This window comes from Somniosus microcephalus, unplaced genomic scaffold (assembly GCF_052327205.1).
Source record: "Somniosus microcephalus isolate GS21.2 unplaced genomic scaffold, FLI_Smic_1.0 scaffold4, whole genome shotgun sequence".
In the NCBI taxonomy this organism is placed as follows: domain Eukaryota; kingdom Metazoa; phylum Chordata; class Chondrichthyes; order Squaliformes; family Somniosidae; genus Somniosus; species Somniosus microcephalus.
In genome coordinates, this window is record NW_028225191.1 from 625,502 (window position 1) to 651,958 (window position 26,457).

At 47.2% G+C, this 26,457-nt stretch overlaps 1 protein-coding gene and 1 pseudogene across 1 annotated transcript; both read left to right on the forward strand.

Moving 5' to 3' along the window:
* The first annotated feature begins 1,104 nt into the window (after positions 1–1,104).
* Positions 1,105–4,237, forward strand: LOC147084029 (uncharacterized; annotated as a pseudogene).
* A 19,327-nt stretch (positions 4,238–23,564) lies between these two features.
* LOC147084030 (uncharacterized) lies at positions 23,565–25,553 on the forward strand. The gene has a single exon (XM_085979952.1). The coding sequence runs from the start codon at positions 24,100–24,102 to the stop codon at positions 25,078–25,080; it is 981 nt and encodes a 326-aa protein (XP_085836078.1). The 5' UTR covers positions 23,565–24,099; the 3' UTR covers positions 25,081–25,553.
* Positions 25,554–26,457: the final 904 nt, after the last annotated feature.

Below are 26,457 nucleotides of genomic sequence, written 5' to 3' on the forward strand. Positions count from 1 at the left end.
AGCATGCAGCAGACGACGACGATGTGTCCCACTTGCTGCGGCGAGTACTGCAGGGATCCCCCCGAATGTTCCAGACATCGGAAACGCTTTTTGAGAACACCAATAGTGTGCTGTTTACTGTGCCTGGTCGCCTGATGGCCGCTGCTGATCAGCTATTCTGCTGGGGTGTCGGCCACACGGAGTGTTGTCATCAGCCATGGCCAGAGAGGATAGCCCTTGTCCCCAGTAAGCCAGCCTCGTCTTCGAGCCATCCGCTTAAAAAGGTTACAAACTGAGGTCAACCGCAGGATAAAGGCATCGTGGCTGCACCCTGGGAAATGCGCGGTGACTGCCATGATGATTTGGCGTTGGTCACAGACCAGCTGCATGTTGAGGGAGTGGAACCCCTTGCGGTTGCGGAAGTCCTAAGGATGATGGCATGGCGCCCTCAAAGCCACGTGTGTGCTGTCAATCGCCCCCTGCACCATGGGGAAGTCCGCAATAGAAGCGATACCCTGCGCGTGCTCCGCCTGCTTGTGCAGGGTCAGAGGCAAGGTCATGAATTGACGCCTTCGCCTATAAAGGGCATCTGTAACTTGCCGGATGCAACAGTGGACTGCAACCTGAGCGACAGTCGCAATGTCCCCAATGGCTGACTGAAAGGATCCGTTGGCATAAAAATGGAGGCCATCAGTCAGTGTAGCCATCACGGACAGTGAGGTTCTGCACCGTTCACGCGGCTGCAGATCCTGACCAAGCAGGTGGCACAGATCAGTAACAATGTCCCTCCAGAATCGGAGCCTTCGCAAACACTGCTCCTCCGACATGTCAAGGCTTGACACCTGCTGCCTAAAGACCCTCGCAGCATCCCGTCGGATTGGCCGACCTCCATTGCCCCTCCTCCTTCTGGCCAATCCCGGCCCTCCCGCTGTCTCTCTCCCGCCGTCACAGTGTTGGGCGATGAGGCCGTCGCCCTCCAAAGAAGCTCCCATTCCGATGCCAGTTGGTCAAAAGGCTTTTAGGTGTAGTGCTGCAAGTGCTTCGGACAGGTTTGAAGGTCCCAAGTACTCTAAAGCTAAATTCCCAAAACTCCGCTCCACAGTAGCTCGCCAACTCTATCCAGCAATGAGCAGGTCAAGTGGCTGAAGATTCTGCACTAGAGCTGTCCCCTTTAAATAGCACCCCCCTACTCCAAGAAGGGCCTGCTAGCCCTCCCTCGAACTGTCACGAATAGCGATAGGCGTTAAGGCTCCGGGCGCCACCCAATATGCGCTCAGGCGCTCCTAGAAGGCGTTGCACACTGAAATGACGTCATGATCTGCTTGCGGGCGCGCGCAAACACTTAGCGCAGGCGCTAAATGTATAGTCAATATCTGAGTTGTCGCTATCTTCATAGCGTCCGCCCCAACATAGGGTATCGCCCCAATTCTAGGTCTCTTTAGGCGCTCGGCGCCAGCGCTACCCACTGAATTTCTATGCCTATGACTCTAAATAGGAGGAGACCAATGATAGATCCTTGGGGGACACCAGAGGTAACGATGCAGGAGCGGGAAGAGAAGCCGTTGAAGGTGATTCTGTGGCTACGATTAGATAGATAAGAATGGAAACAGGCGCGTGCAGTCCCACCCAGCTGGACGATGGTGGAGAGGCATTGAAGGATGGAGTGGTCAACCGTGTCAAAGGCTGCAGACAAGTCAGGAAGGACGAGGAGAGATAGTTTACCTTTGTCACAGTCACAAAGGATGTCATTTGATGAGACTTTGATGAGACTTGATTTGACTTCAGGGCCAAGTCAGTGAGGTGGATTGGGCTGTTTCTGGCCCGTTGGTTATTGTGGGCACGGGTGGACACCAGTGGGACCGGCTCTGCCCTGTTTGTTCTTTGAGGCAAAATAAGCCAAAAAAAATTCCTGCTCCCCCCTTACCCTTTCTACACTCCTTTTACAGGGTTTTAGAAGTGGAGCATTTACAGACAGGAAGCTCAAACCAAACATCACCTCAAATTCTGACAGAGTTACGCGATTCCTCAGGACCTGATTCAGTCGCTCCTCCAATCTGCTGGCACACCCGTGAGTTCACACTGGGGAGAGAACTTTTAAATGTTCTGAAAGAGCTTCAAAATCTACAAATACCTGAAGCGACACCAGTGGCCACACACTGGGGGAAACCCGGGCCCCGTGTGTGGGAAGGGATTCACTCAGTCATCCGCTCCGATGATACACCAGCAAGTTCACACGAGGGAGAGACCTTTAACCCGCGCCGTGTGTGGGACGGGATTAATTGCACCCTCCGTGCTGCTGAGACACCAGCTTGTCCACACCGATGAGAGACCGTTGACCTGCTCCGTGTTTTTGAAGCAATTCTCTCATTCTGCCACCCTCCTGAGACACCAGCTTGTTCACATTAAATGTTCTGACTGTGGGAAGAGATTTAAAAGGTCCCAGGATCTGAAGAGACACCAGCTGGAGAGAGCAGGAGGGATTCTGTTCACCTGCTTCGTGTGTGGGAAGAGATTCACTCGGTCCTCAAATCTGCTGGCACACCAGCAAGTTCACACTGGGGAGAGGCTGGTGAAACAGTCCGACTGTGAGAAAAGCTTTCAAATGTCCCAGGAGCTGAAGGGACACCAGCTGGAGAGAGCAGGAAAGAAGCTGTTCACCTGCTCCGTGTGTGGGAAGGGATTCACTCGGCCCTCCCACCTGTTGAGACACCAGCGAGTTCACACTGGGGAGACACCATTCACCTGCTCCGTGTGTGGGAAGGGATTCACTCAGTCATCCGACCTACTGACACACCAGCGATATCACACCGATGAGAGACCATTTAAATGTTCTGACTGTGGGATGAGCTTTAAAAGCTCTGGGGATCTGAAGCAACACCAGTGAGTTCACTCCGATGAGAGACTGTTTACATGTTCTGTCTGTGGGATGAGCTTTAAAAGCTCCAGGAATCTGAATGGACACCAGCGAGTTCACACTGGGGAGAGGCCGTTCACCTGCTCCGTGTGTGGGAAGGGATTCACTCGGTCATCCCACCTGCTGAGACACCAACAAGTTCACACTGTTCTGTAGTGCAGGGCCCTGCCAGACAGCTGCGGCGACATGAACGTGGAATGGATGAATGTTTTATAAATTTTTGTACTGCTGTTTAATCTTTAAGACTGTTGGCTCAACTGGTCCATGCCAGTGTTTATGCTCCACACCCACCCTACTTCAATTAACCCGATCAACATCTCCTCCCATTCCTTTCTCCCTTGTGTGGCTTCTCCATGAATCCGTCTATGCTGTTCACCTCAACCACTCCCTGTGGTAGCGAGTTCCCCATTCTCACCATTCTTTGGGTAAAAAAGTTTCTCCTGAATTCATTACTCCTGTATTTATTAGTGACTATTTTAAGTTTGTGGCCTCATAAATACAGAAACATAGAAGATAGGAGCAGAAGTCGGCCATTCGGCCCCTAGAACCTGCTCCATCATTTAATGAGATCATGGCTGATCATCCAAACTCGGTACCCTGTCCCTGCCTTCTCCCCATATCCCTTGATCCCTTTAGCCTTAAGAAATATATCCAACTCTTTCTTGAATATATTTAATGAATTGGCCTCAACTGCCTTCTGTGGTAGAGAATTCCACAGGTTCACCACTCTCTGGGTGAAGAAATTCCTCCTCATCTCTGTCCTAAATGGATTACCCTTTATCTTTAGACTGTGACCCCTGGTTCATGACTCCCCGACCATCGGGAACATCCTTCCTGCATCTAGTCTGTCTAGTCCTGTTAGAATTTTATAAGTTTCAATGAGATCCCCTCTCATTCTTCTAAACTCCAGCGAGTATAAGCCCAATCGACCCAATCTCTCCTCATACGTCATTCCTGCCATCCCAGGTATCAGCCTGGTGAATCTTCGCTGCACTCCTTCCATGGCAAGAACATCCTTCCTCAGGTAAGGCGACCAAAACTGCACACAATACTCAAGGTGCGGTCTCACCAAGGCCCTGTACAACTGTAGCAATACAAATATGAAGAGATTCTGTTAAGCTGACCAGTATGTTGTTGTACTTTGACTTTTTCTGATGAATTAAACATTACTGAGCCCTTGTACGCGTGTTATGGGATGAAGTTTCTTTTAATTCGTTCATGGGATGTGGGCGTCGCTGGCAAGGCCAGCATTTATTGCCCATCCCTAATTGCCCTTGAGAAGGTGGCGGTGAGCCGCCTTCTTGAACCGCTGCAGTCCGTGTGGTGAAGGTACTCCCAGAGTGCTGTCAGGGAGGGAGTTCCAGGACTTTGACCCAGCGCCGATGAAGGAATGGCAATATACTTCCAAGTTAGAATGGTGTTTGACTTGGAGTTGGTGGTCATAGAGTCATAGAGTTATACAGCACAGAAAGAGGCCCTTCGACCCATCGTGTCCACGCCGGCCATCAAGCCCTGTCTATTCTAATCCCATTTTCCAGCACTGGGTCCGTAGCCTTGTATGCTATGGCAGTTCAAGTGCTCATCTAAATGCTTCTTGAATGTTGTGAGGGTTCCTGCCTCTACCACCCTTTCAGGCAGTGAGTTCCAGATTCCAACCACCCTCTGGGTGAAAAAGTTTTTCCTCAAATCCCCTCTAAACCTCTTGCCCCTACCTTGGAACTATGCCCCCTGGTTATTGACCCCTCTACTAAGGGGAAAAGTTCCTTTCTACCTACCCTATCTATGCCCCTCATAATTTTGTACACCTCAATCAGGTCCCCCCTCAGCCTTCTCTGCTCTAAGGAAAACAACCCCAGCCTGTCCAGTCTCTCTTCATAGCTGAAGCACTCCAGCCCAGGTAACATCCTGGTGAATCTCCTCTGCACCCTCTCCAATGCAATCACACCCTTCCTATCGTGTGGCGACCAGAACTGCACACAGTATTCCAGCCGTGGCCTAACTAGCGTTTTGTACACCTCCATCATAACCTCCCTGCTCTTATATTCTATGCCTCGGCTAATGAAGGCAAGTCTCCCATATGCCTTTTTAACCACCTTATCTACCTGTCCTGCTGCCTTCAGGGATCTATGTATTCTATCAGGTGTTCCCATGTGCCTGCTGTCCTTGTCCTAGGTGGAAGAGGTCGCGGGAAGGGAGGTGCTGCCGAAGAAGCCTTGGCGAGTTGCTGCAGTGCATCTTGTTGAAGGTACACACTGCAGCCACGGTGCACCAGTGGTGGAGGGAGTGAATGTTTAAGGTGGCGGATGGGGTGCCAATCAAGCGGGCTGCTTTGTCCTGGATGGTGTCGAGCTTCTTGAGTGTTGTTGGAGCTGCACTCATCTAGGCAAGTGGAGAGTATTCCATCACACTCCTGACTTGTGCCTTGTAGATGGTGGAAAGTCTTTGGGGAGTCAGGAGGTGAGACACTCGTCGCAGAATTCCCAGCCTCTGACCTGCTCTTGTAACCACAGTATTTATGTGGCTGGTCCAGTTAAGTTTCTGGTCAATGGTGACCCCCAGGATGTTGATGGTGGGGGATTCGGTAATGGTGATGCCGTTGAATGTCAAGGGGCGGTGATTAGACGCTCGCTTGTCGGAGATAGTCATTGCCTGGCCCTTGTGTAGTGCAAATGTTACCTGCCACTTATCAGCCCAAGCCTGAATGTTGTCCAGGTCTTGTTACATGCGGGCATGGACGGCTTCATTATCTGAGGAGTTGCAAATGGAACTGAACACTGTGCAGTCATCAGCGAACATCCCCACTTCTGACCTTATGATGGAGGGAAGGTCACTGATGAAGCAGATGAAGATGGTTGGGCCGAGGACACTGCCCTGAGGAACTCCTGCAGCGATATCCTGGGGCTGTGATGATTGACCTCCAACCACCACAACCATCTTCCTTGTGCTCGGTCTGACTCCAGCCAGTGGAGAGTTTCCTCCTATATCCTCTTATTCCTTTCACCCTCATGGCTTCCCCTTAAATGCATCTGTACTTTTAGCCTCAACTACTCTTTGTAGTGGCGAGTTCCACATTCTCACCACTCTCTGGGTAAACAAGTTTCTCCTGAATTCCCTCTTGAATTTATTAGTGGCCATCTTATATTTTGTGGATGTTAAAACCCCAATAACTGGGCTGCAATTTAATATTCTGTATAAATAAATCAGATTTGTTTGAAACACAGTCGATTGAGTCGTTGTTTCTAAGATAAGACGAGAGTTAATTGATGACTAGTTACAGACGTTCCCAGTCCTCTCAATATCTGTGTCCAGGAGAGAAGCTTCTGTTACTTTATGCGTTTTATTACCATTGAGATTGTGGGGGAATGGAACATTTTAACATTCCCTGGTGTCAACATCAAACACTCCCAGGTCAGGTACAGCATGGGTTAGATACAGAGTAAAGCTCCCTCTACACTGTCCCATCAAACACTCCCAGGGCAGGTACAGCACGGGTTAGATACAGAGTAAAGCTCCCTCTACACTGTCCCATCAAACACTCCCAGGGCAGGTACAGCACGGGTTAGATACAGAGTAAAGCTCCCTCTACACTGTCCCATCAAACACTCCCAGGGCAGGTACAGCACGGGTTAGATACAGGGTAAAGCTCCCTCTACACTGTCCCATCAAACACTCCCAGGGCAGGTACAGCACGAGTTAGATACAGAGTAAAGCTCCCTCTACACTGTCCCATCAAACACTCCCAGGGCAGGTACAGCACAGGTTAGATACAGCGTAATGCTCCCTCTACACTGTCCCATCAAACACTCCCAGGGCAGGTACAGCACGAGTTCGATACAGAGTAAAGCTCCCTCTATACTGTCCCCATCAAACACTCCCATGGCAGCTAAACATAGAAACATAGAAGATAGGAGCAGGAGTAGGCCATTCGGCCCCTCGAGCCTGCTCTGCCATTCAATGAGATCATGGCTGATCATCCAAATTCAGTACCCTGTCCCTGCCTTCTCCCCATATCCCTTGATCCCTTTAGCCTTAAGAAATATATCCAACTCCTTCTTGAATATATTTAATGAATTGGCTTCTACTGCCTTCTGTGGTAGAGAATTCCACAGGTTCACCACTCTCTGGGTGAAGAAATTCCTCCTCATCTCAGTCCTAAATGGCTTACCCCTTATCCTTAGACTGTGACCCCTGGTTCTGGACTCCCCGACCATCGGGAACATCCTTCCAGCATCTAGTCGGTCTAGTCCTGTTAGCATTTTATAAGATTCGATGAGATCCCCTCTCATTCTTCTAAACTCCAGCGACTACAAGTCCAATCGACCCAATCTTTCCTCATACGTCATTCCTGCCATCCCGGGTATCAGCCTGGTGAATCTTCGCTGCACTCCTTCCACGGCAAGTACATCCTTCCTCAGAGAAGGCGACCAAAACTGTACACAATACTCAAGATGTGGTCTCACCAAGGCCCTGTACAACTGCAGCAAGACATCCTTGTTGCTGTACTCAAACCCTCTCGCTACGAAGGCCAACATACCATTTGCCTTCTTAACCGCCTGCTGCACCTGCATGCTTACTTTCAGCGACTGGCGCACAAGGACGCCGAGGTCTCATTGCACTTCCCCTTCTCCCAATCTATTGCCATTCAGATAATTGCCTTTTTTCCAAGTGCTCTGCTATTACATCTTTTATAATGGACTCTAGCATTTTCCCCACTACCGATGTCAGGCTTACCGGTCTGTAATTCCCCGTTTTCTCTCTACCACCCTTTTTAAACAGTGGGGTAACATTAGCTACCCGCCAATCCATGGGTACTGTTCCAGAGTCTATCGAATTTTGGAAGATGACCAGCAATGCATCAACTATTTCTAGGGCCACTTCCTTAAGTACCCTAGGATGTAGATTATCAGGCCCTGGGGATTTATCAGCCCTCAATCCCATCAATTTCCCTAACACCATTTCCCTACAAATACTGATTTCTATCAGTTCCTCCCTTTCATTAGACCCAATGTTCCCCGACATCTTTGGGAGGTTATTTGTGTCCTCTTTTGTGAAGACAGAACCAAAGTATGTATTTAATTGGTCTGCCATTTCTTTGTTCCCCATTATAAATTCCCCTGATTCTGACTGCAAGGGACCTACGATTTACTTCACCAATCTTTTTCTCTTCACATATCTATAAAAGCTTTTACAGTCAGTTTTTATGTTCCCTGCAGCTTACTCTCATTCTCTCTTTTCCCCCTCTTAATTAATCCCTTTTTCCTCCTTTGTTGAATCCTAAACTGCTCCCAATCCTCAGGTTTACTGCTTTTTCTGGCCAATTTATATGTCCTCTCCTTGGATCTTATGCTATCCCTAATTTCCCTTGTTAGCCACGGTTGAGTCACCTTTTTTGTTTTATTTTTATGCCAAACTGGGATGAACAAATTCTGTAGTTCATCCATGCGATCTTTGAATGTTTGCCATTGCCCATCCACCGTCAACCCTTTGAGTGACATTCCCCAATCAATCCTACCCAACTCGCACCTCAGACCATCGTAGTCTCCTTGATTTAAATTCAGGGCCCTAGTCTCTGAGTCAACTATTTCACTCTCCATCTTAATGAAGATTTTGATCATATTATGATCGCTCCGACCCAAGGGGCCTCGCACAACAAGATTGCTAATTAATCCTTTCTCATTACATAATACCCAGTCTAAGATGGCCTGCTCCCTAGTTGGTTTCTCGACATATTGGTCCAGGAAACCATCCCGTATACACTCCAGGAATTCCTCCTCCACAGTATTGTTACTCATTTGGTTGGCCCAATCTATATGTAGATTAAAGTCACCCATGACAACTGCTGTGCCCTTATTGCACGCATCTCTAATTTTCCGTTTAATGCCATCCCCAACCTCCACATCACTGTTTGGAGGTCTATATACCACTCCCACTAACATTTTCTGACACTTGGTATTTCTCATTTCTACCCATACAGATTCCACATCATCAGAGCTAATATCCTTCCTTTCAATTGTGTTAATCCCCTCTTTAACCAGCAATGCTACCCCACCTCCTTTTCCTTTCTGCCGGTCTTTCCTGAATTTTGAATACCCCTGGATGTTGAGTTCCCAGCCTTGGCCACCCTGGAGCCATGTTTCCATAATCCCAATCATATCATATTCGTTCACCTCTATTTGCGCAGCTAGTTCATCCACCTTATTACGAATGCTCCTCGCATTAAGACACAAAGCCTTCAGGCTTGTTTTTTTAACACTCTTAGATCTTTTAGAATTATTATTTACTGTGGCCATGTTTGATTTTAAAGCCTTGATATCTCTGACTGCCACGTTTGTTTTTCTCCTTCCTGTCTTTTGCTTTTATCCTTGTTTCCCTTTCCTCTGTCTCCCCGCTCAGGTTCCCAACCGCCTGCCATTTTAGTTTAAACCCTCCCCCAGAGCACTAGCAAACACTCCCCCTAGGACATCGGTCCCAGCCCTGCCCAGGTGCAAACCACCCAGTTTGAACTGGTCCCACCTCCCCCAGAACCGGTTCCAATGTCCCAGGATTTTGAATCCCTCCCCCTGGCACCATTCCTCTAGCCACGTATTCATCTGAAATATCCTTCTATTTCTACTCTGACTAGCACGTGGCACTGGTAGCAATCCTGAGATTACTACCTTTGAGGTCCTGTTTTTTAATTTACCTCCTAACTCCCTATATTCAGCTTTTAGGACCTCATCCCGTTTTTTACCTATATCGTTGGTACCTATATGCACCACGACAACTGGCTGTACACCCTCCCCCTCCGGAATGCCCTGCAGCCGCTCCGAGACATCCTTGACCCTTGCACCAGTGAGGCAACACACCATCCTGGAGTCTCATTTGCGGCCGCAGAAACACCTATCTATTCCCCTTACAATAGAATCCCCTATTAGTATAGCTCTCCCCCTCTTTTTCCTCCCGTCCTGTGCAACAGAGCCACCCCTGGTGCCAGGAAGTTGGCTGCTGCTGCCTTCCCCTGGTAAGCCATCCCCCCCATCAGTATCCAAAGCGGTATATCTGTTTGAGAGGGGGATGGCCACAGGGGACCCCTGCACTACCTGCCTGCGCATACTACTCTGCCTGTTGGTCACCCATTCCCTTTCTGCCTGTGCCACCTTTACCTGCGGTGTGACCAACTGATTAAATGTGCTATTCACGATGTCCTCAGCATCGCGAATGGTCCAGTATGTATCCAATCGCTGCTCCAGCACTGCAATGCGGTCTGCCAGTAGCTGCAGCTGGACACACTTCCTGCACACGTAGTTGTCAGGGACACAGGAAGTGTCCGAGTTCCCACATAGCGCAGGAGGAGCATACCACGGCACCGGGCTGTCCTGCCATGAATTACACTTTAATTAATTGAAATTAAATTAAATCAAATCAATCCCACCAATTACACTACAGATAAATTATATATTTTAGGGCCCTGGTTTACCACCACAGAGACCCTAGAAACTATAAACCACAGAGTTAGAGTTTAAAAAAGAAAGAAATACTCGCCAACCAATCACTTACCTGCTTTCTGGTGACGTCACACTTCGATTACTTTTTACTGCTCTCCCTCTCTGAGATTGGAGATTAGTAAACCTACCTGAGCCTCTGGGGCCTTTTTAAGCCTCGCCGATCATGTTTCCCGGTACATCATGGGTTAGATACAGAGTAAAGCTCCCTCTACACTGTCCCATCAAACACTCCCAGGGCAGGTACAGCACGGGTTAGATACAGAGTAAAGCTTCCTCTACACTGTCCCATCAAACACTTCCAGGGCAGGTACAGCACGGGTTAGATACAGAGTAAAGCTCCCTCTACAATGTCCCATCAAACACTCCCAGGGCAGGTACAGCACGGGTTAGATACAGAGTAAAGCTCCCTCAACAATGTCCCATCAAACACTCCCAGGGCTGGTACAGCACGGGTTAGATGCAGAGTAAAGCTCCCTCTACACTGTCCCATCAAACACTCCCAGGGCAGTTACAGCACGGGTTAGATACAGAGTAAAGCTCCCTCTACACTGTCCCATCAGACACCCCCAGGGCAGGTACAGCACAGGTTAGATACAGAGTAAAGCTCCCTTTATGTATTGATTTCCTTGTGGGCTCAATGATGAGACATTTATAAAAGAGAATAACTTTTAATCTAAGGTTTGTTCAAGAATTCATACAGCTTTTCAGGAGACCATGCTTCCAGCTCCAGCTAAGAATGAAACTGAAACTTCAGCCTGCTTGTCTGTGTCACATGACCTCTGCTGCTCAGACACAAGCAATCAAACACAGACAAATATGCTGTAAGGCATAAGTAATCAAACACAGACAAATATCATCACTATTTGCTGATATCATTACATCTCCCTTTCTTAAAACAAAAGTATTTTACTTTTAACTAACAACATGTTTTCTTTGTATTAATCTGCATTTTAACTAACATTTAATGAACTTACATTATCATGATCAAGGTTTTTTTACCCTTTCTTTGTGTGTTCACATGAAGTATGTCAATACACTAGAACTTGAAGAAAGAATAAGATAACATTACTTCCTTCTATAACAATAGTCCTTAAATTTGCTCAATGAGTCTCTCAGGAGGCTTCATGTGTCTTGAGGATTTTCTGATTGATTGTCCTTGAATCTGAGTTGTTGCCTTAGATGATTGGTTCTCAGCTGTGTGATCAGGTTGTTCAACAGTATCAGTCTCTTGACCTGCTGTGTGATCAGGTTGTTCAACAGTATCAGTCTTTTGACCTGCTGTGGCTGGTTCCATAAGAAAATCTCGACGATTTCTTCTCAGAACAGCACCCTCATCTGTCTGAATGGTGTATGATCTTGGTTGAACTTCACTCAGGACAATTCCCTTCTCCGTCCATGTGTTTGTTTTGTCTTTGAACCTTACTTGGTCACCAGTGTGGAGTTCAGGTAGGTTTTGTGTTCCTCTGTCATAATAGTACTTTTGCTTTTCTTTCTGTTGTTCTTTGAACTTCCTCACTTTCTCCCTCTTTTGTTTTCAGGAGGTTCTCCGGGATGGGTAGGTTTGACCTTAGCTGACATCCCATCAGGAGTTGGGCTGGTGACATCCCACACTCGAGCGGCGTTGTGCAGTATACAAGCATGCTTTGGTAGAAGTCAGTTCCACTGTCTTTTGCCTTGTACATCAGTCTTTTCACTGTCTGGACCGATTTTTCCACTAGTCCATTGGACTGTGGATAGTGAGGACTTGACGTTGTGTGGACAAAGTCCCACTCTTTGGCAAAGTGTCGGAAATTTGCATTGTTAAACTGGGGTCCATTGTCTGTGAAGACCTCGCTTGCCACACCATGTCTGGAGAATATGGCTTTCATACTTCTTATCACAGCTTCTGCAGTGGTGGTGTACAGTCTACAAACCTCTGGATACAGGGAGTAATAGTCTGTGACGACAAGATAGTCCTTCCCTTGACATACGAATAGGTCAGCGCCTACCTTCTGGTAAGGTCTGTCTGGTGCTGGGTGTGGCTTTAGTGGTTCTACCGGATTGCTTGCTCGATATTTCAGGCATATTGTGCAGTTTGACACCTCATTTGTCACATCTTGGTTCATTCGTGGCCAGTACATCACCTCTCGTGCTCTTTTCTTACACTTTTCGATTCCCAGATGTCCTCCATGGATCTTTTTTAGCATCTCTTTTCTCAGACTCTTTGGGATAACTATTTTACTTCCTTTGTAGATGATGTCTTCGACCACTGATAGTTCCGCCCTGCAGTTCCAGTACTCTGCCATGTCAGGTGAGCAGTCTTGCTTCATGTTGGGCCATCCATCCAAGATGCTTTTTCTCAGTCGTCTCATTGTTTCATCTTTGTTTGTCTCAGTCTTTATGAGCTCCATTTTTGCATCTGCTATGGGCAGTGCACTTGTGATCATGTCCACGTAGGCGTTCACTTTTTCATCCATTGTGGTGTTTGCGGGCTCACTTGGGTCAACAGCTCTGGACAACGTGTCTGCTGTATACATCAGCTTACCCGGTGTGTACGCAACATTCAGTGTATAGCGTTGCAGCCTGATCATCATTCTTTGTATTCTAAGCGGACAGCTATTCAGTGGCTTTTGGAACAATGCAATCAAGGGCTTATGGTCAGTCTCTACACTGATTGCTTGTCCTGCCACAAACTGGTGAAATCTTTCACAGGCGTATGTGATGCTGAGCAGCTCCTTTTCTATTTGAGCATATCGCGTCTCCGCGTCTGTCATTGAGCGCGATGCATATGCAATAGGTTGCCAGTAGTCATATTATTGCAGAAGAACGGCACCGAGCCCACTCTGTGATGCATCTGATGATATCTTGATGGGTCTCGCTGGGTCATAAAACCTCAGAACTGGTTCCTCTGTGAGCAGTTTCTTTAGATTGCTCCATGACTTCTCATGCTCATGATTCCATTCCCATTCTATGTTCTTTTCAGTTAGTCTTCTCAGTGGCGCTATTTTTTCTGAGAGGTTGGATATGAATTTACCCATGTAGTTGATCATTCCATTAAACCTCTGCACGTCCTTTTTGCATTGTGGCCTTGGCATGTTCTCAATGGCGGACACCTTTCTGGGATCTGGTCTGATGCCCTCACTGCTAAGGATATCTCCGACGAATGTCAGTTCTGTCAACCCGAGCTGGCATTTCTCTCTATTCAGCTTCAGGTTTGTTTTCCTTGTTGCTTCCAGCACTTTTTTCAGTTTCTCGTCATGCTCAGTTCTCGTGGTTCCCCATACTATGATGTCATCCATTGATGTATCAACTCCCTCCAGGTGCTCATAGATCATATGGATAGTCTTGTGATACACTTCAGGAGCTGAGGCAATGCCAAATGGTAACCTTAGGAATCTGTATCTGCCAAATCGAGTGTTGAACGTGCACAGTCTTGAACTTGCTTCATCCAGCTTCATCTGCCAAAATCCTGAGGATGCATCTAACTTGCTGAAATATTTTGCATTTGCAAACTGTGCCATGATTTCCTCACGTGTAGGAAGCTTGAAGTGCTCTCTCTTTATTGCTCTGTTTAGATCTCTTGGATCCAGGCAAATTCTGAGCTTTCCATTCTTTTTGTCCACTACGACGAGGGAACTCACCCACTCAGTTGGCTCATCTATCTTCTGAATCACGTTCAGGCTTTCCATCCTGTCCAACTCTGCCTTCAGTTGCTTTTGAAGAGCAAACGGAACTTTTCTGCATGGATGTATGACCGGTGTCATACTTTTATCTACTCTGATCGTGTGTTCTCCTGGAATGCAGCCTAGACCCTTAAATAGGTCTTTGTACTCTTTCATGAGTTCATCATAGACTGTCTCTCCTTCGCTTTCCACAATGAGGACTCTCTTTACCAGGTTCAGTCTCTCACAGGCTTTTAAACCTAGTATGGCTTGCACATCCTTTGGCACCACGATTAATGCTAGCGTGTGCTCTCTGTCCTTGTGTGTTACTTTGACAATGCATTTTCCTTTCACTGGTATATCAGTACCTGAGTATCCGGTCACTTTCACTTGTATTCCATGTAACTTTGGTCTGGGTCTAATTCTCTTAAAATCGGTCTCTGATATCACATTAACTTGTGCTCCAGTATCCAATTTAAATGGAATGTGTATGTCATTCACTTTTAGTGTCAATATCCAGTCTCTTTCTTCTTTTTTGTTTTCAGACACAACATCTACATTGAATTCCTCTATCTCACTTTCATCTACTGTATGGACCTTGCTTTGCTGCGCTTGGTTCTTACAGCAACGGGCATAATGGTTGTTTTTGTTGCAGCTATTGCATGTTTTACCATATGCTGGACACTTTCTTGGTGGATGCTGTGTACCGCATCGACTACATGACTTCCGATTGTCCCTTTCATTTTTGTTTCCTGGCCACGTCTCTTTTCCCATTGGCGCTCTCTTTGTTAAACGGTTTGTATCCGTTCTTTCTCACTGCATCCACATTGCAGCTACTGTCACTGAACAGCTCCTTTGCCTGCAACTTCACAGTCTCTGTAGCCCTACACAGTGCTATGGCTTTTCCCAGGTCTAGATCTTGCTCTCTTAGCAGTCTTTCCCTTAGACCATTATCTGGAATACCACACACCAGTCTGTCTTTTATCAGCGAGTCTGTCAGTCCCCCAAATTCACACGATTTGCTTCGGTTTCTCAGTTCAGTCACATACTGATCAATAGTCTCGCCCGTTTTCTGTACACATGTGAAAAATTTGTGCCTCTCAAAGGTCACGTTGCGTTTAGGTATGCAGTAGGCCTCAAACTGTTCCATTATTTTATCTAGCTTCATTTTGTCTCCATCAACAGCAAATATGAAATTATTATATACCTCCAGCGCTGCATCACCCACTACATGTAAGAACACGGACGATTTCTGTTTATCACTTTTCTCGTCAGCTCCGGTTGCCGCTAAATACAACTCTAAACGTTGTTTGAACCTTCTCCAATTTTCAGCCACATTACCTGACAACTGAAGCATCGCCGGTGGGAGTAAACCTTCCATTTTTCCTTTCGTTAGCTATTCTCTAATGGTAAGCAACGATGTTCTCTTCTGGCTTGCTAATATGTGGAGAGCTGATTTCGCTTACTTGCCACAACTCCTTTCACTGTCCCATCGAGTTGCTAACTTCCGATTTTTTCTCTTCATCTCTTTCAATCGAGCCACTTCTGACACCATGTATTGATTTCCTTGTGGGCTCAATGATGAGACATTTATAAAAGAGAATAACTTTTAATCTAAGGTTTGTTCAAGAATTCATACAGCTTTTCAGGAGACCATGCTTCCAGCTCCAGCTAAGAATGAAACTGAAACTTCAGCCTGCTTGTCTGTGTCACATGACCTCTGCTGCTCAGGCACAAGCAATCAAACACAGACAAATATGCTGTAAGGCATAAGTAATCAAAAACAGACAAATATCATCACTATTTGCTGATATCATTACACTTTACACTGTCACATCAAACACCCCCAGGGCAGGTACAGCATGGGTTAGATACAGAGTAAAGCTCCCTCTACACTGTCCCATCAAACACTCCCAGGGCAGGTACAGCACGGGTTAGATGCAGAGTAAAGCTCCCTCTACACTGTCTCATCAAACACTTCCAGGGCAGGTACAGCACGGGTTAGATACAGAGTAAAGCTCCCTCTACACTGTCCCATCAAACACTCCCAGGGCAGGTACAGCACGGGTTAGATAGAGAGTAAAGCTCCCTCTACACTGTCCCGTCAAACACTCCCAGGGCAGGTACAGCATGGGTTAGATACAGAGTAAAGCTCACTCTGCACTGTCCCATCAAACACTCCCAGGGCAGGTGCAAGCACGGGTTAGATACAGAGTAAAGCTCCCTCTACACTGTCCCATCAAACACTCCCAGGGCAGGTATAGCACGGGTTAGATACAGAGTAAAGCTCCCTCTACACTGTCCCATCAAACACTCCCAGGGCAGGTACAGCACGGGTTAGATACAGAGTAAAGCTCCCTCTACACTGTCCCATCAAACACCCCCAGGGCAGGTACAGCACGGGTTAGATAGAGAGTAAAGCTCCCTCTACACTGTCCCATCAAACACTCCCAGGGCAGGTACAGCACGGGTTAGATACAGAGTAAAGCATCCTCTACACTGTCCCATCAAACACTCCCAGGGCAGGTACAGCATGAGTTAGATACAGAGTAAAGCTACCTCTACACTGTCCCATCAAACACTCCCAGGGCAGGTACAGCACGGGTTAGATGCAGAGTAAAGCATCCTCTACACTGTCCCATCAAACACTCCCAGGGCAGGTACAGCATAAGTTAGATACAGAGTAAAGCTCCCTCTACACTGTCCCATCAGACACTCCCAGGGCAGGTACAGCACGGGTTAGATACAGAGTAAAGCTCCCTCTACACTGTCCCATCAAACACTCCCAGGGCAGGTACAGCATGGGTTAGATACAGAGTATAGCTCCCTCTGCACTGTCCCATCAAACACTCCCAGGGCAGGTACAAGCACGGGTGAGATACAGGGTAAAGCGCCCTCTACACTGTCCCATCAAACACACCCAGGGCAGGTACAGCACGGGTTAGATACAGAGTGTCAGCCGTGGCTCAGGCGGCAGCACTCTCTCCTCTGAGTCAGAAGGTTGTGGGTTGAAGTCCCACTCCAGAGACTCGAGTCTAAAACTCTGTGCTGCCCCTCCAGTGCAGTGCTGAGCGAGTAAAGCCCAGTGCAGAGTAAAGTTCTCTCTGCACAGCTCCACTAACAGGCCTGAGCCCCAAACTCAGAAGAGCGCCCTCTGCTGCATTCCACTTGTCTCAGCAGCGGGAGAAGCAGGCGGCGGAAGTCCCGCCCCTTGGACACCCTGATTGGTTGGAGGACCCGCCGCCACCTCAGTCCTCCGAGCTCCGCCCGCTCTCTCCCTATTGGTCCGAGCTCCCGTCAGTCACCGCCGTGGAGTTGATGACGTGTCCCAGTCCCGCTCCCTGCAGAAGACAAGGCGCTGCGGCCGCTGAATCTGCTTCGCTCGGTGCCGGGAGGGTGCTGGGACGGTCTGGTTTGTATTTTCTTTTTATTTATCTCCCCGCCCGCGCTTCTCTCCGCTATATAAAAAAAACCCTGATAAAACTCACTTTCCGCCGGTGATCCGGACTCTCGCGGTTGCCCGGGCCGACCCAGAATGCGAGGCCCTGCGCAGGCGCGGTAGCGGCTCAACTTCGGGAGCGGGGCCCGGCGGCGCAGGCGGAGTAGGTGGAGGGGGCGGGGCCTGTTCAGTGGGGAAGGATGATTGACAGGGGCCCAGGGGGTGTGCTGAGCATGCGCAGTGCGGGCCGGGCGCCTGTGGAGCAGGAGAGGGCGGGGCCATGGGGCGCATGCGCGGGGTCAGCTGCAACTTTGGAGTCACAAAGGGACCGAGTGTCTTCAAATCTCTCCCCTCCTCTTCTAATTTCCTGTAAAACCGGTTTATAAAAGTCATCACTGAAAGTACATAGAAACATAGAAGACAGGCTGATCATAATAAAAGCAGTTTTTAAATTGATGGAACAGAAACAAGAAATCCTGTGGAGCAAATGTGAGTAAAAATATTTTTTCTCCCTCAATTAATTTTTATTAATATTAATTTTCTGCGTTTTTAATTATTAATTTCAAGCACTTTAAGAGAAATATGGGAGTGGTGGGGGTTCTCTTAAAGGGACAGGCGCTCTCTTTCTATGAGATTTTCATTAAAGGGACTGCGTCCCATGGATTACCGATTTTAAAGGGACAGCGTCTCCATTTTTATAATGTATATGTAAGAGACTGACATTTAAAGTAGGGCAAATCCCCTGAGTGCTTGGTGAGAAATCAGGTGTTGTTTGCACTCGCCCCCTCCCAATTTTCTGCCAAGGGACAGAAAGCAGAGAGTAGTGGTGAACGGTTTCTTTTCAGACTGGAGGGAGGTAAACAGTGATGATCCCCAGGGGTCGGTATTAGGATCAATGTTCCCTCTTTTTTATTGAGGAGCGTGGCCCGTTTAACGGGCTGCACGACCCATTCAAATTTCCGCGCATGCGCGATTTTCCATTTACAGGGCGGTGAGCCGGCTGCGCGGGACCTCCAGACCGCTGCGTGGCCGCGCAACTTAACGTGAACATTGATTCGGACCACTGATTCTTTTTTCAGGCAGCGCATTCCAGATCACAACAACTCGCTGCGTAAATAAAATTCTCCTCACCTCGCCTCTGGTTCTTTTGTCAATGACCTTATATCTGTGTCCTCTGGTTACCGACCCTCCTGCCACTGGAAACAGTTTCTCCTTATAAGCTACAGCTAAAGAAAGCCCTGGTTAGACCCCAGTCACAGAGTCATAACGGCACAGAAGGAGGCCATTCAGCCCATCGAGTCCCTGCCGGCTCTCTGTATACAATCCAATCAGTCCCATTCCCCCGCTCTATCCCCGTAGCCCTGCAAGTTTATTTCCCTCAAGTGCCTATCCAGTCTCCCCTTGAAAACATTGAGTGTCTCCGCTTCCACCATTTCCGTCGGCAGCGAGTTCCAGGTCCTCACCACTCGCTGCATAAAAAAGTTTTTCCTCACATCCAACCTGTATCTCTTGCCCAAAACATTAAATCTGTGTCCCCTAGTCCTTGTACCATCAACTAGTGGGAACAGCCTTTCCCCGTCTAGCCTATCCACACCCGTCATAATCTTGTACACCTCTGTCAAATCACCCCTCAACCTCCTTTGCTCTAATGAAAACAAATCCAGCTTCTCCAACCTCTCCTTGTAGCTAAGATCCCCCATCCCCAGAACCATTCTGGTAAATCTCCTCTGCACCCTCTCAAGGGCCTTCACATCCTTCCTAAACTGTGGTGACCAGAACTGGACGCAATACTCCAGTTGTGGCCTAACCAGCGCTTTATAAAGGTTCAGCATAACTTCTCTACTTTTGTACTCAATACCTCTATTTATGAAGCCCAAGATCCCATATGCTTTGTTAACCACTCTCTCAATATGTCCCTCCACCTTCAGGGACCTGCGCACATTAACTCCCAGGAACTCCCTGGAGCACTGTGTACAGTTCTGGGCACCGCACCTCAGAAAGGATATACTGACCTTGGAAGGAGTGCAGCACAGATTCACCAGAATGTTACCTGGGCTCCAAGGGTTAGATTATGAGGAGAGATTACATAAACTAGGCTTGTGTTCCCTGGAATCTAGAAGGTTAAGGAGTGATTGAGGATTTTAGGATTTTGAAAGGAATTGGTAGAGTAGATAGAGAGAAACTTTTTCCGCCAGTGGGGCAGTCGAGGACAAGGGGACATCACCTTAAAATCAGAGCCAGGCCATTCAGGAGAGAAGTTGGGAAACACTTCTTCACACAAAGGGTGGTAGAAGTGTGGAACCCTCTCCCACAGGAAGCAGTCGATGCCAGCTCAATTAATCATTTTAAATCCCAGAGTGATAGATTTTTGCTAGACAAGGGAGCAAAGGGATATGGAGCCAAGGCAGGTGGGTGGAGTTAAGACACAGATCGGCCATGATCTCATTGAATGGTGGAACAGGCTGGAGGGGCTGAATGGCCTCCTCCTGTTCCCATGCTCCTATTTACTCTATCAAAACCCTTCATGTTCTGAACACCTCTATTAAATCTCCGCTGCACCTTCTCTGCTCCAAGGAGAACAATCCCAGCTTCTCCAGTCTCTCCACGTAACTGAAATCCTCTGTGTATTTGTCGTGGTGCAGCAGGCTATAGCAAACAGCTTTCTTAAGAACATAAGAAATAGGAGCAGGAGCAGGCCATTCGGCCCTTCGAGCCTGCTCCGCCATTCAATAAGATCATGGCTGATCTTCTACCTCATCCCCACCTCCCCACCCGATCCCCATATCCCTTGATTCCCCATGAGTCCAAAAATCTATCGATCTCAGCCTTGATTATACTCAATGACTGAGCCTCCACAGCCCCCTGGGGCAGAGAATTCCAAAGATTCACCACCCTCTGAGTGAAGACATTTCTCCTCATCTCAGTCCTAAATGGCCGACTCCTTATTCTAAGACTGTGACCCCTGGTTCTAGACTCCCCAGCCAGGGGAAACAGTCTCCCAGCATCTACCCTGTCAAGCCCTGTAAGAATTGTAGATGTTTCAATGAGATCACCTCTCATTCTTCAAAATTCATGGGAATATAGGCCCAGTCTCCTCAATCTCTCCTCATAGGACAATCCCCCCATCCCAGGAATCAGTCTGGTGAACCTTCGTTGCACTCCCTCTCAGGCAAGTATATCGTTCCTTAGGTAAGGAGACCAAAACTGTACACAATACTCCAGGTGTGGTCTCACCAAGGCCCTATATAATTGCAGTAAGACTTTACTCTTATACTCCAATCCTTTTGTAATAAAGACTAACGTACCATTTGCTTTCCTAATTGCTTGCTGCACCTGCGTGTTAAGATGAGAAATGATAAAGGCAAGAAGTCACTTGTGGGAGTGGTGTACAGGCCCCCTGACAGTAACCACACGGTAGGATGGAGTATAAAGGAAGAAATAATGGGAGCTTGTCAGAAAGGTATGGCAATAATCATGGGGGATTTTAATCTACATATAGACTGGAAAAATCAGATGGGCAAAGGGAGCCTAGATGAGGAGTTCATAGAATCTTTTTGGGATAGTTTCTTATAACAGCACGTTCTGGAGCCAACCAGAGAGCAGGCTATACTAGACCTGGTATTGTGCAATGAGATAGGATTAATTAATGACTTCATAGTGAAGGTGCCCCTAGGTAGCAGCGATCATAATATGATTGAATTTTACATTCAGTTTGAGGGAGAGAAGAATGGGTCCAAGACTTGTATTTTAAACTTAAATAAGGGCAATTATGAGGGCATGAAAGCAGAGCTAGCTAAAGTGAACAGGCAAATTAAGTTAAGGGATAGGTCAATAGAGTTGCAGTGGCAGACATTTAAGGGGATATTTCAGAATACACAGAATAGATACATTCCAACGAGAAAGAAAAATTCCAAGGGGAGGACCCACCATCCGTGGTTAACTAAAAAAGTTAAAGATAGTATCAGACTTAAAGAAAAAGCATATAATTGTGCAAAGATGGCTGGCAGGTCAGAAGATTGGACAGAATATAAAAAACAGCAAAGAATGACTAAAAGATTAATAATGAGAGAAAAATGAGAGTACCAGAGAAAGCTAGCTAGAAATATAAACACAGTTAATAAGAGTTTCTATAGATATTTAAAAAAGAAAAGAGTTAACAAAGTGAGCGTTGGTCCTATAGAAAGTGAGTCTGGGGAATTAATAATGGAAAATAAGGAGATGGCAGTTGAATTGAACAGGTATTTTGCATCGGTCTTCACTATAGAGGATTCAAGTAACATCCCAGAAATAGCTGTAAATCAGGAAATGGAAGGGAGGGAGGAACTCAAGAAAATTACAATCACCAGGGAAGTGGTACTGAGCAAATTGTTGGAGCTGCGGGCTGACAAGTCCCCGGGGCCTGATGGACTTCATCCTAGGGTCTTAAAAGAAGTGGCTAGTGAGATAGTTGATGCGTTGGTTTTAATTTTCCAAAATTCCCTAGATTCGGGGACGGTTCCATTAGATTGGAAAATAGCGAATGTAACTCCTTTATTCAAAAAGGGAGGGAGACAGAAAGCAGGAAACTACAGGCCAGTTAGCTTAACATCTGTCATCGGGAAGATGTTAGAAGCTATTATTAAAGACGTTATAGCAGGGCACTTGGAAAAGTTCAAGGTAATCAGGCAGAGTCAACATGGTTTTGTGAAAGGGAAATCATGTTTAGCCAATTTATTGGAGTTCTTTGAGGAAGTAACATGTGCTGTGGATAAAGGGGAACCGGTGGATGTACTGTACTTAGATTTCCAGAAGGCATTTGATAAGGTGCCACATCAAAGGTTATTGCGGAAAATAAAAGCTCATGGTGTAGGGAGTAACATGTTGGCATGGATAGAAGATTAGCTAGCTAATAGGAAACAGAGAGTAGGCATAAATGGGTCATTTTCTGGTTGGCAAGATGTAACGAGTGGTCTGCCACAGGGATCAGTGCTGGGACCTCAACTTTTTACAATTTATATAAATGACTTGGATGAAGGGACCGCAGGTATGGTTGCTAAATTTGCTGATGACACAAAGATAGGTAGGAAAATAAATTGTGAAGAGGACATAAGGAGGCTACAAAGGGATATAGATCAGTTAAGTGAGTGGGCAAAGATCTGGCAAATGGAGTATAATGTGGGGAAAATGTGAAGTTGTCCATTTTGGCAGGAAGAATAAAAAAGAAGCATATTATCTAAATGATGAGAGATTGCAGAGCTCTGAGATGCAGAGGGATCTGGGTGTCCTAATGCATGAATTGCAAAAGGTTAGTATTCAGGTACAACAAGTAATCAGGAAAGCTAATAGAATGTTATTGTTTATTGCGAGGGAAACTGAATACAAAAGTAGGGAGGTTATGCTTCAGTTATACAGGGCATTGGTGAGACCACATCTGGAGCACTGTGTACAGTATTGGTCTCCTTATTTAAGGAAGGATGTAAATGCATTGGAAGCAGTTCAGAGAAGGTTTACTAGACTAATACCTGGAATGGGCGGGTTGTCTTATGACGAAAGGTTGGACAGGCTAGGCTTGTATCCGCTGGAGTTTAGAAGAGTAAGAGGTGACTTGATTGAAACATATAAGATCCTGAGGGGTCTGGACAGGGTGGATGTGGAGAGGATGTTTCCTCTTGTGGGAGAATCTAGAACTAGGGGTCACTGTTTAAAAATAAGGGGTCACCCATTTAAGACAGAGATGAGGAGAAATTTTTTCTTACAGACGGTCGTGAGTCTTTGAAACTCTCTTCCTCGGAGGGCGGTGGAAGCAAAGTCTTTGAATATTTTTAAGGCAGAGGTAGATAGATTCTTGATAAGCAAGGGGGTGAAACGTTATCGGGGGTAGGTGGGAATGTGGAGTAATCGGATCAGCCATGATCTTATTGAATGGCGGAGCAGGCTCGAGGGGCCAAGTGACCTGCTCCTAATTCGTATGTTCGTATGTAACCTGTGCAGCAGCTGAGGCCTGAAAATCAGCTTCACTGCCCCTGGGCTCGGAAAGGGGGACATGAGGCAACATTCTCCCTCTTACCCCTTTCTATACTCCTTTTACAGGGTTTCAGAAGTGGAGCATTTACAGACAGGAAGCTCAGACCGAACATCACGTCAAGAACAGACAGAGTCGCTCGATTCATCAGGACCTGATTCAGTTGGTCTTCCAATCTGCTGGCACACCAGCGAGTTCACACTAATGAGAGACCTTTTAAATGTTCTGAGTGTGGGAAGAGCTTCAAAATCTACAAGTACCTGAAGCAACACCAGTGGCTACACACTGGGGAGAGCCCGTTCACCGGCCCCGTGTTCCAGAAGGGATTCACTCAGTCATCCGCTCCGATGATACACCAGCAAGATCACACTAGGGAGAGACCTTTAACCTGCTCCGTGTGTGGGAAGTGATTAATTGCACCCTCCGTGCTGCTGTGACACCAGCTTGTCCACACCAATGAGAGACCGTTGACCTGCTCTGTGTTTTTGAAGCGATTCTCTCATTCTGCCACCCTCCTGAGACACCAGCTTGTTCACATTAAATGTTCTGACTGTGGGAAGAGCTTTAAAACCTCTGGGGATCTGAAGAAACACCAGTTGGTTCACGCTGATGAGAGACCATTTAAATGCACTGACTGTGGGATGAGCTTTAAAAGCTCCACGCATCTGAATGGACACCAGCGTGTTCACACCGGGGAGAGGCCATTCACCTGCTCCGTGTGTGGGAAGGGATTCACTCAGTCATCCCACCTGCTGGCACACCAGCGAGTTCACACTGATGAGAGACCATTTAAATGTTCTGACTGTGGGAAGTGGTTTAAAAGCTCCAGCAATTTGACTACACACCAGCGAGTTCACACTGATGAGAGACCATTTAAATGCTCTGACTGTGGTAAGAGCTTTAAAAGCGGGCATCTGAGTGGACACCAGCGTGTTCACACTGGGGAGAGACCATTCACCTGCTCCGTGTGTGGGAAGGGATTCACTCGGTCATCCCACCTGCTGGAACACCAGCGAGTTCACACTGATGAGAGACCATTTAAATGCTCTGACTGTGGTAAGAGCTTTAAAAGCACCGGGGAGCTGAAGATACACCAGCGAGTTCACACTGGGGAGAGACCATTTAAATGTTCTGACTGTTGTAAGAGCTTTAAAAGCACCAGGGAGCTGAAGATACACCAGCGAGTTCACACTGATGAGAGACCATTTAAATGCTCTGACTGTGGTAAGAGCTTTAAAAGCACCGGGGAGCTGAAGATACACCAGCGAGTTCACACTGGGGAGAGGCCATTCACCTGCTCCGTGTGTGGGAAGGGATTCACTCAGTCATCCCCCCTGCTGGCACACCAGCGAGTTCACACTGATGAGAGACCGTTTAAATGTTCTGACTGTGGGAAAAGGTTTACAAGGTCCGGAGATCTGAAGGAACACCAGCGTACTCACACTGGGGAGAGGCCATTCACCTGCTCCGTGTGCGGGAAGGGATTCACTCAGTCATCCAACATGCTGACACACCAGCGAGTTCACACTGATGAGAGACCATTTAAATGCTCTGACTGTGCGAAGAGCTTTAACAGCTCCGGGGAGCTGAAGAGACACCAGCGAGGTCACACTGTTCTGTAGCACAGGGCCCTGCTGACAGCTGGGGTGACATGAACGTGGAATGGATGAATGTTTTATAAATTTTTGTACTGCTGTTTAATCTTTCAATCTGTTGTGCTGATGATTCCCTTCGATTGACTGTTGATGGTGTTACATAGAATGTACAGCACAGAAACAGGCCATTCGGCCCAACTGGTCCATACCAGTGTTTATGCCCCACACCCACCCTACTTCAATTAACCCGATCAACATCTCCTCCCATTCCTTTCTCCCTCATGTAGCTTCCCCATAAATCCATCTGTGCTGTTCACCTCAACTACTCCCTGTGGTAGCGAGTTCCCCATTCTCACCATTCTCTGGGTAAAGACACTTCTCCTGAATTCATTACTCGATTTATTAGTGACTATTTTAAGTTTGTGGCCTCATAAATATGATGAGACTCTGTTAAGCTGACCAGTATGTTGTTGTACTTTGTCTTTTTCTGATAAATTAAACATTACTGAGCCCTTGTACGCGTGTTATGGGATGAAGTTTTTTTTTATTCGTTCATGGGATGTGGGCGTCGCTGGCAAGGCCAGCATTTATTGCCCATCCCTAATTGCCCTTGAGAAGGTGGTGGTGAGCCACCTTCTTGAACCGCTGCAGTCCGTGTGGTGAAGGTACTCCCACAGCGCTGTTAGGGAGGGAGTTCCAGGACTTTGACCCAATGACGATGAAGGAATGGCAATATACTTCCAAGTTAGAATGGTGTTTGACTTGGAGTTGGTGGTCATAGAGTCATAGAGTTATACAGCACAGAAAGAGGCCCTTCGGCCCATCGTGTCTACACCGGCCATCAAGCCCTGTCTATTCTAATCCCATTTTCCAGCACTTTGTCCATAGCCTTGTATGCTATGGCGTTTCAAGTGCTCATCTAAATGCTTCTTGAATGCTGTGAGGGTTCCTGCCTCTACCACCCTTTCAGGCAGTGAGTTCCAGATTCCAACCACCCTCTGGGTGAAAAGTTTTTCCTCAAATCCCCTCTAAACCTCCTGCCCCTACCTTGGTTATTGACCCCTCTACTAAGGGGAAAAGTTCCTTTCTATCTACCCTATCTATGCCGCTCATAATTTTGTACACCTCAATCAGGTCCCCCCTCAGCCTTCTCTGCTCTCAGGAAAACAACCCCAGCCTGTCCAGTCTCTCTTCATAGCTGAAGCGCTCCAGCCCAGGTAACATCCTGGTGAATCTCCTCTGCACCCTCTCCAATGCAATCACATACTTCCTATAGTGTGGCGAGCAGAACTGCACACAGTATTCCAGCTGTGGCCTAACTAGCGTTTTGTACAGCTCCATCACATCCCTGCTCTTATATTCTATGCCTCGGCTAATGAAGGCAAGTATCCCATAAGCCTTTTT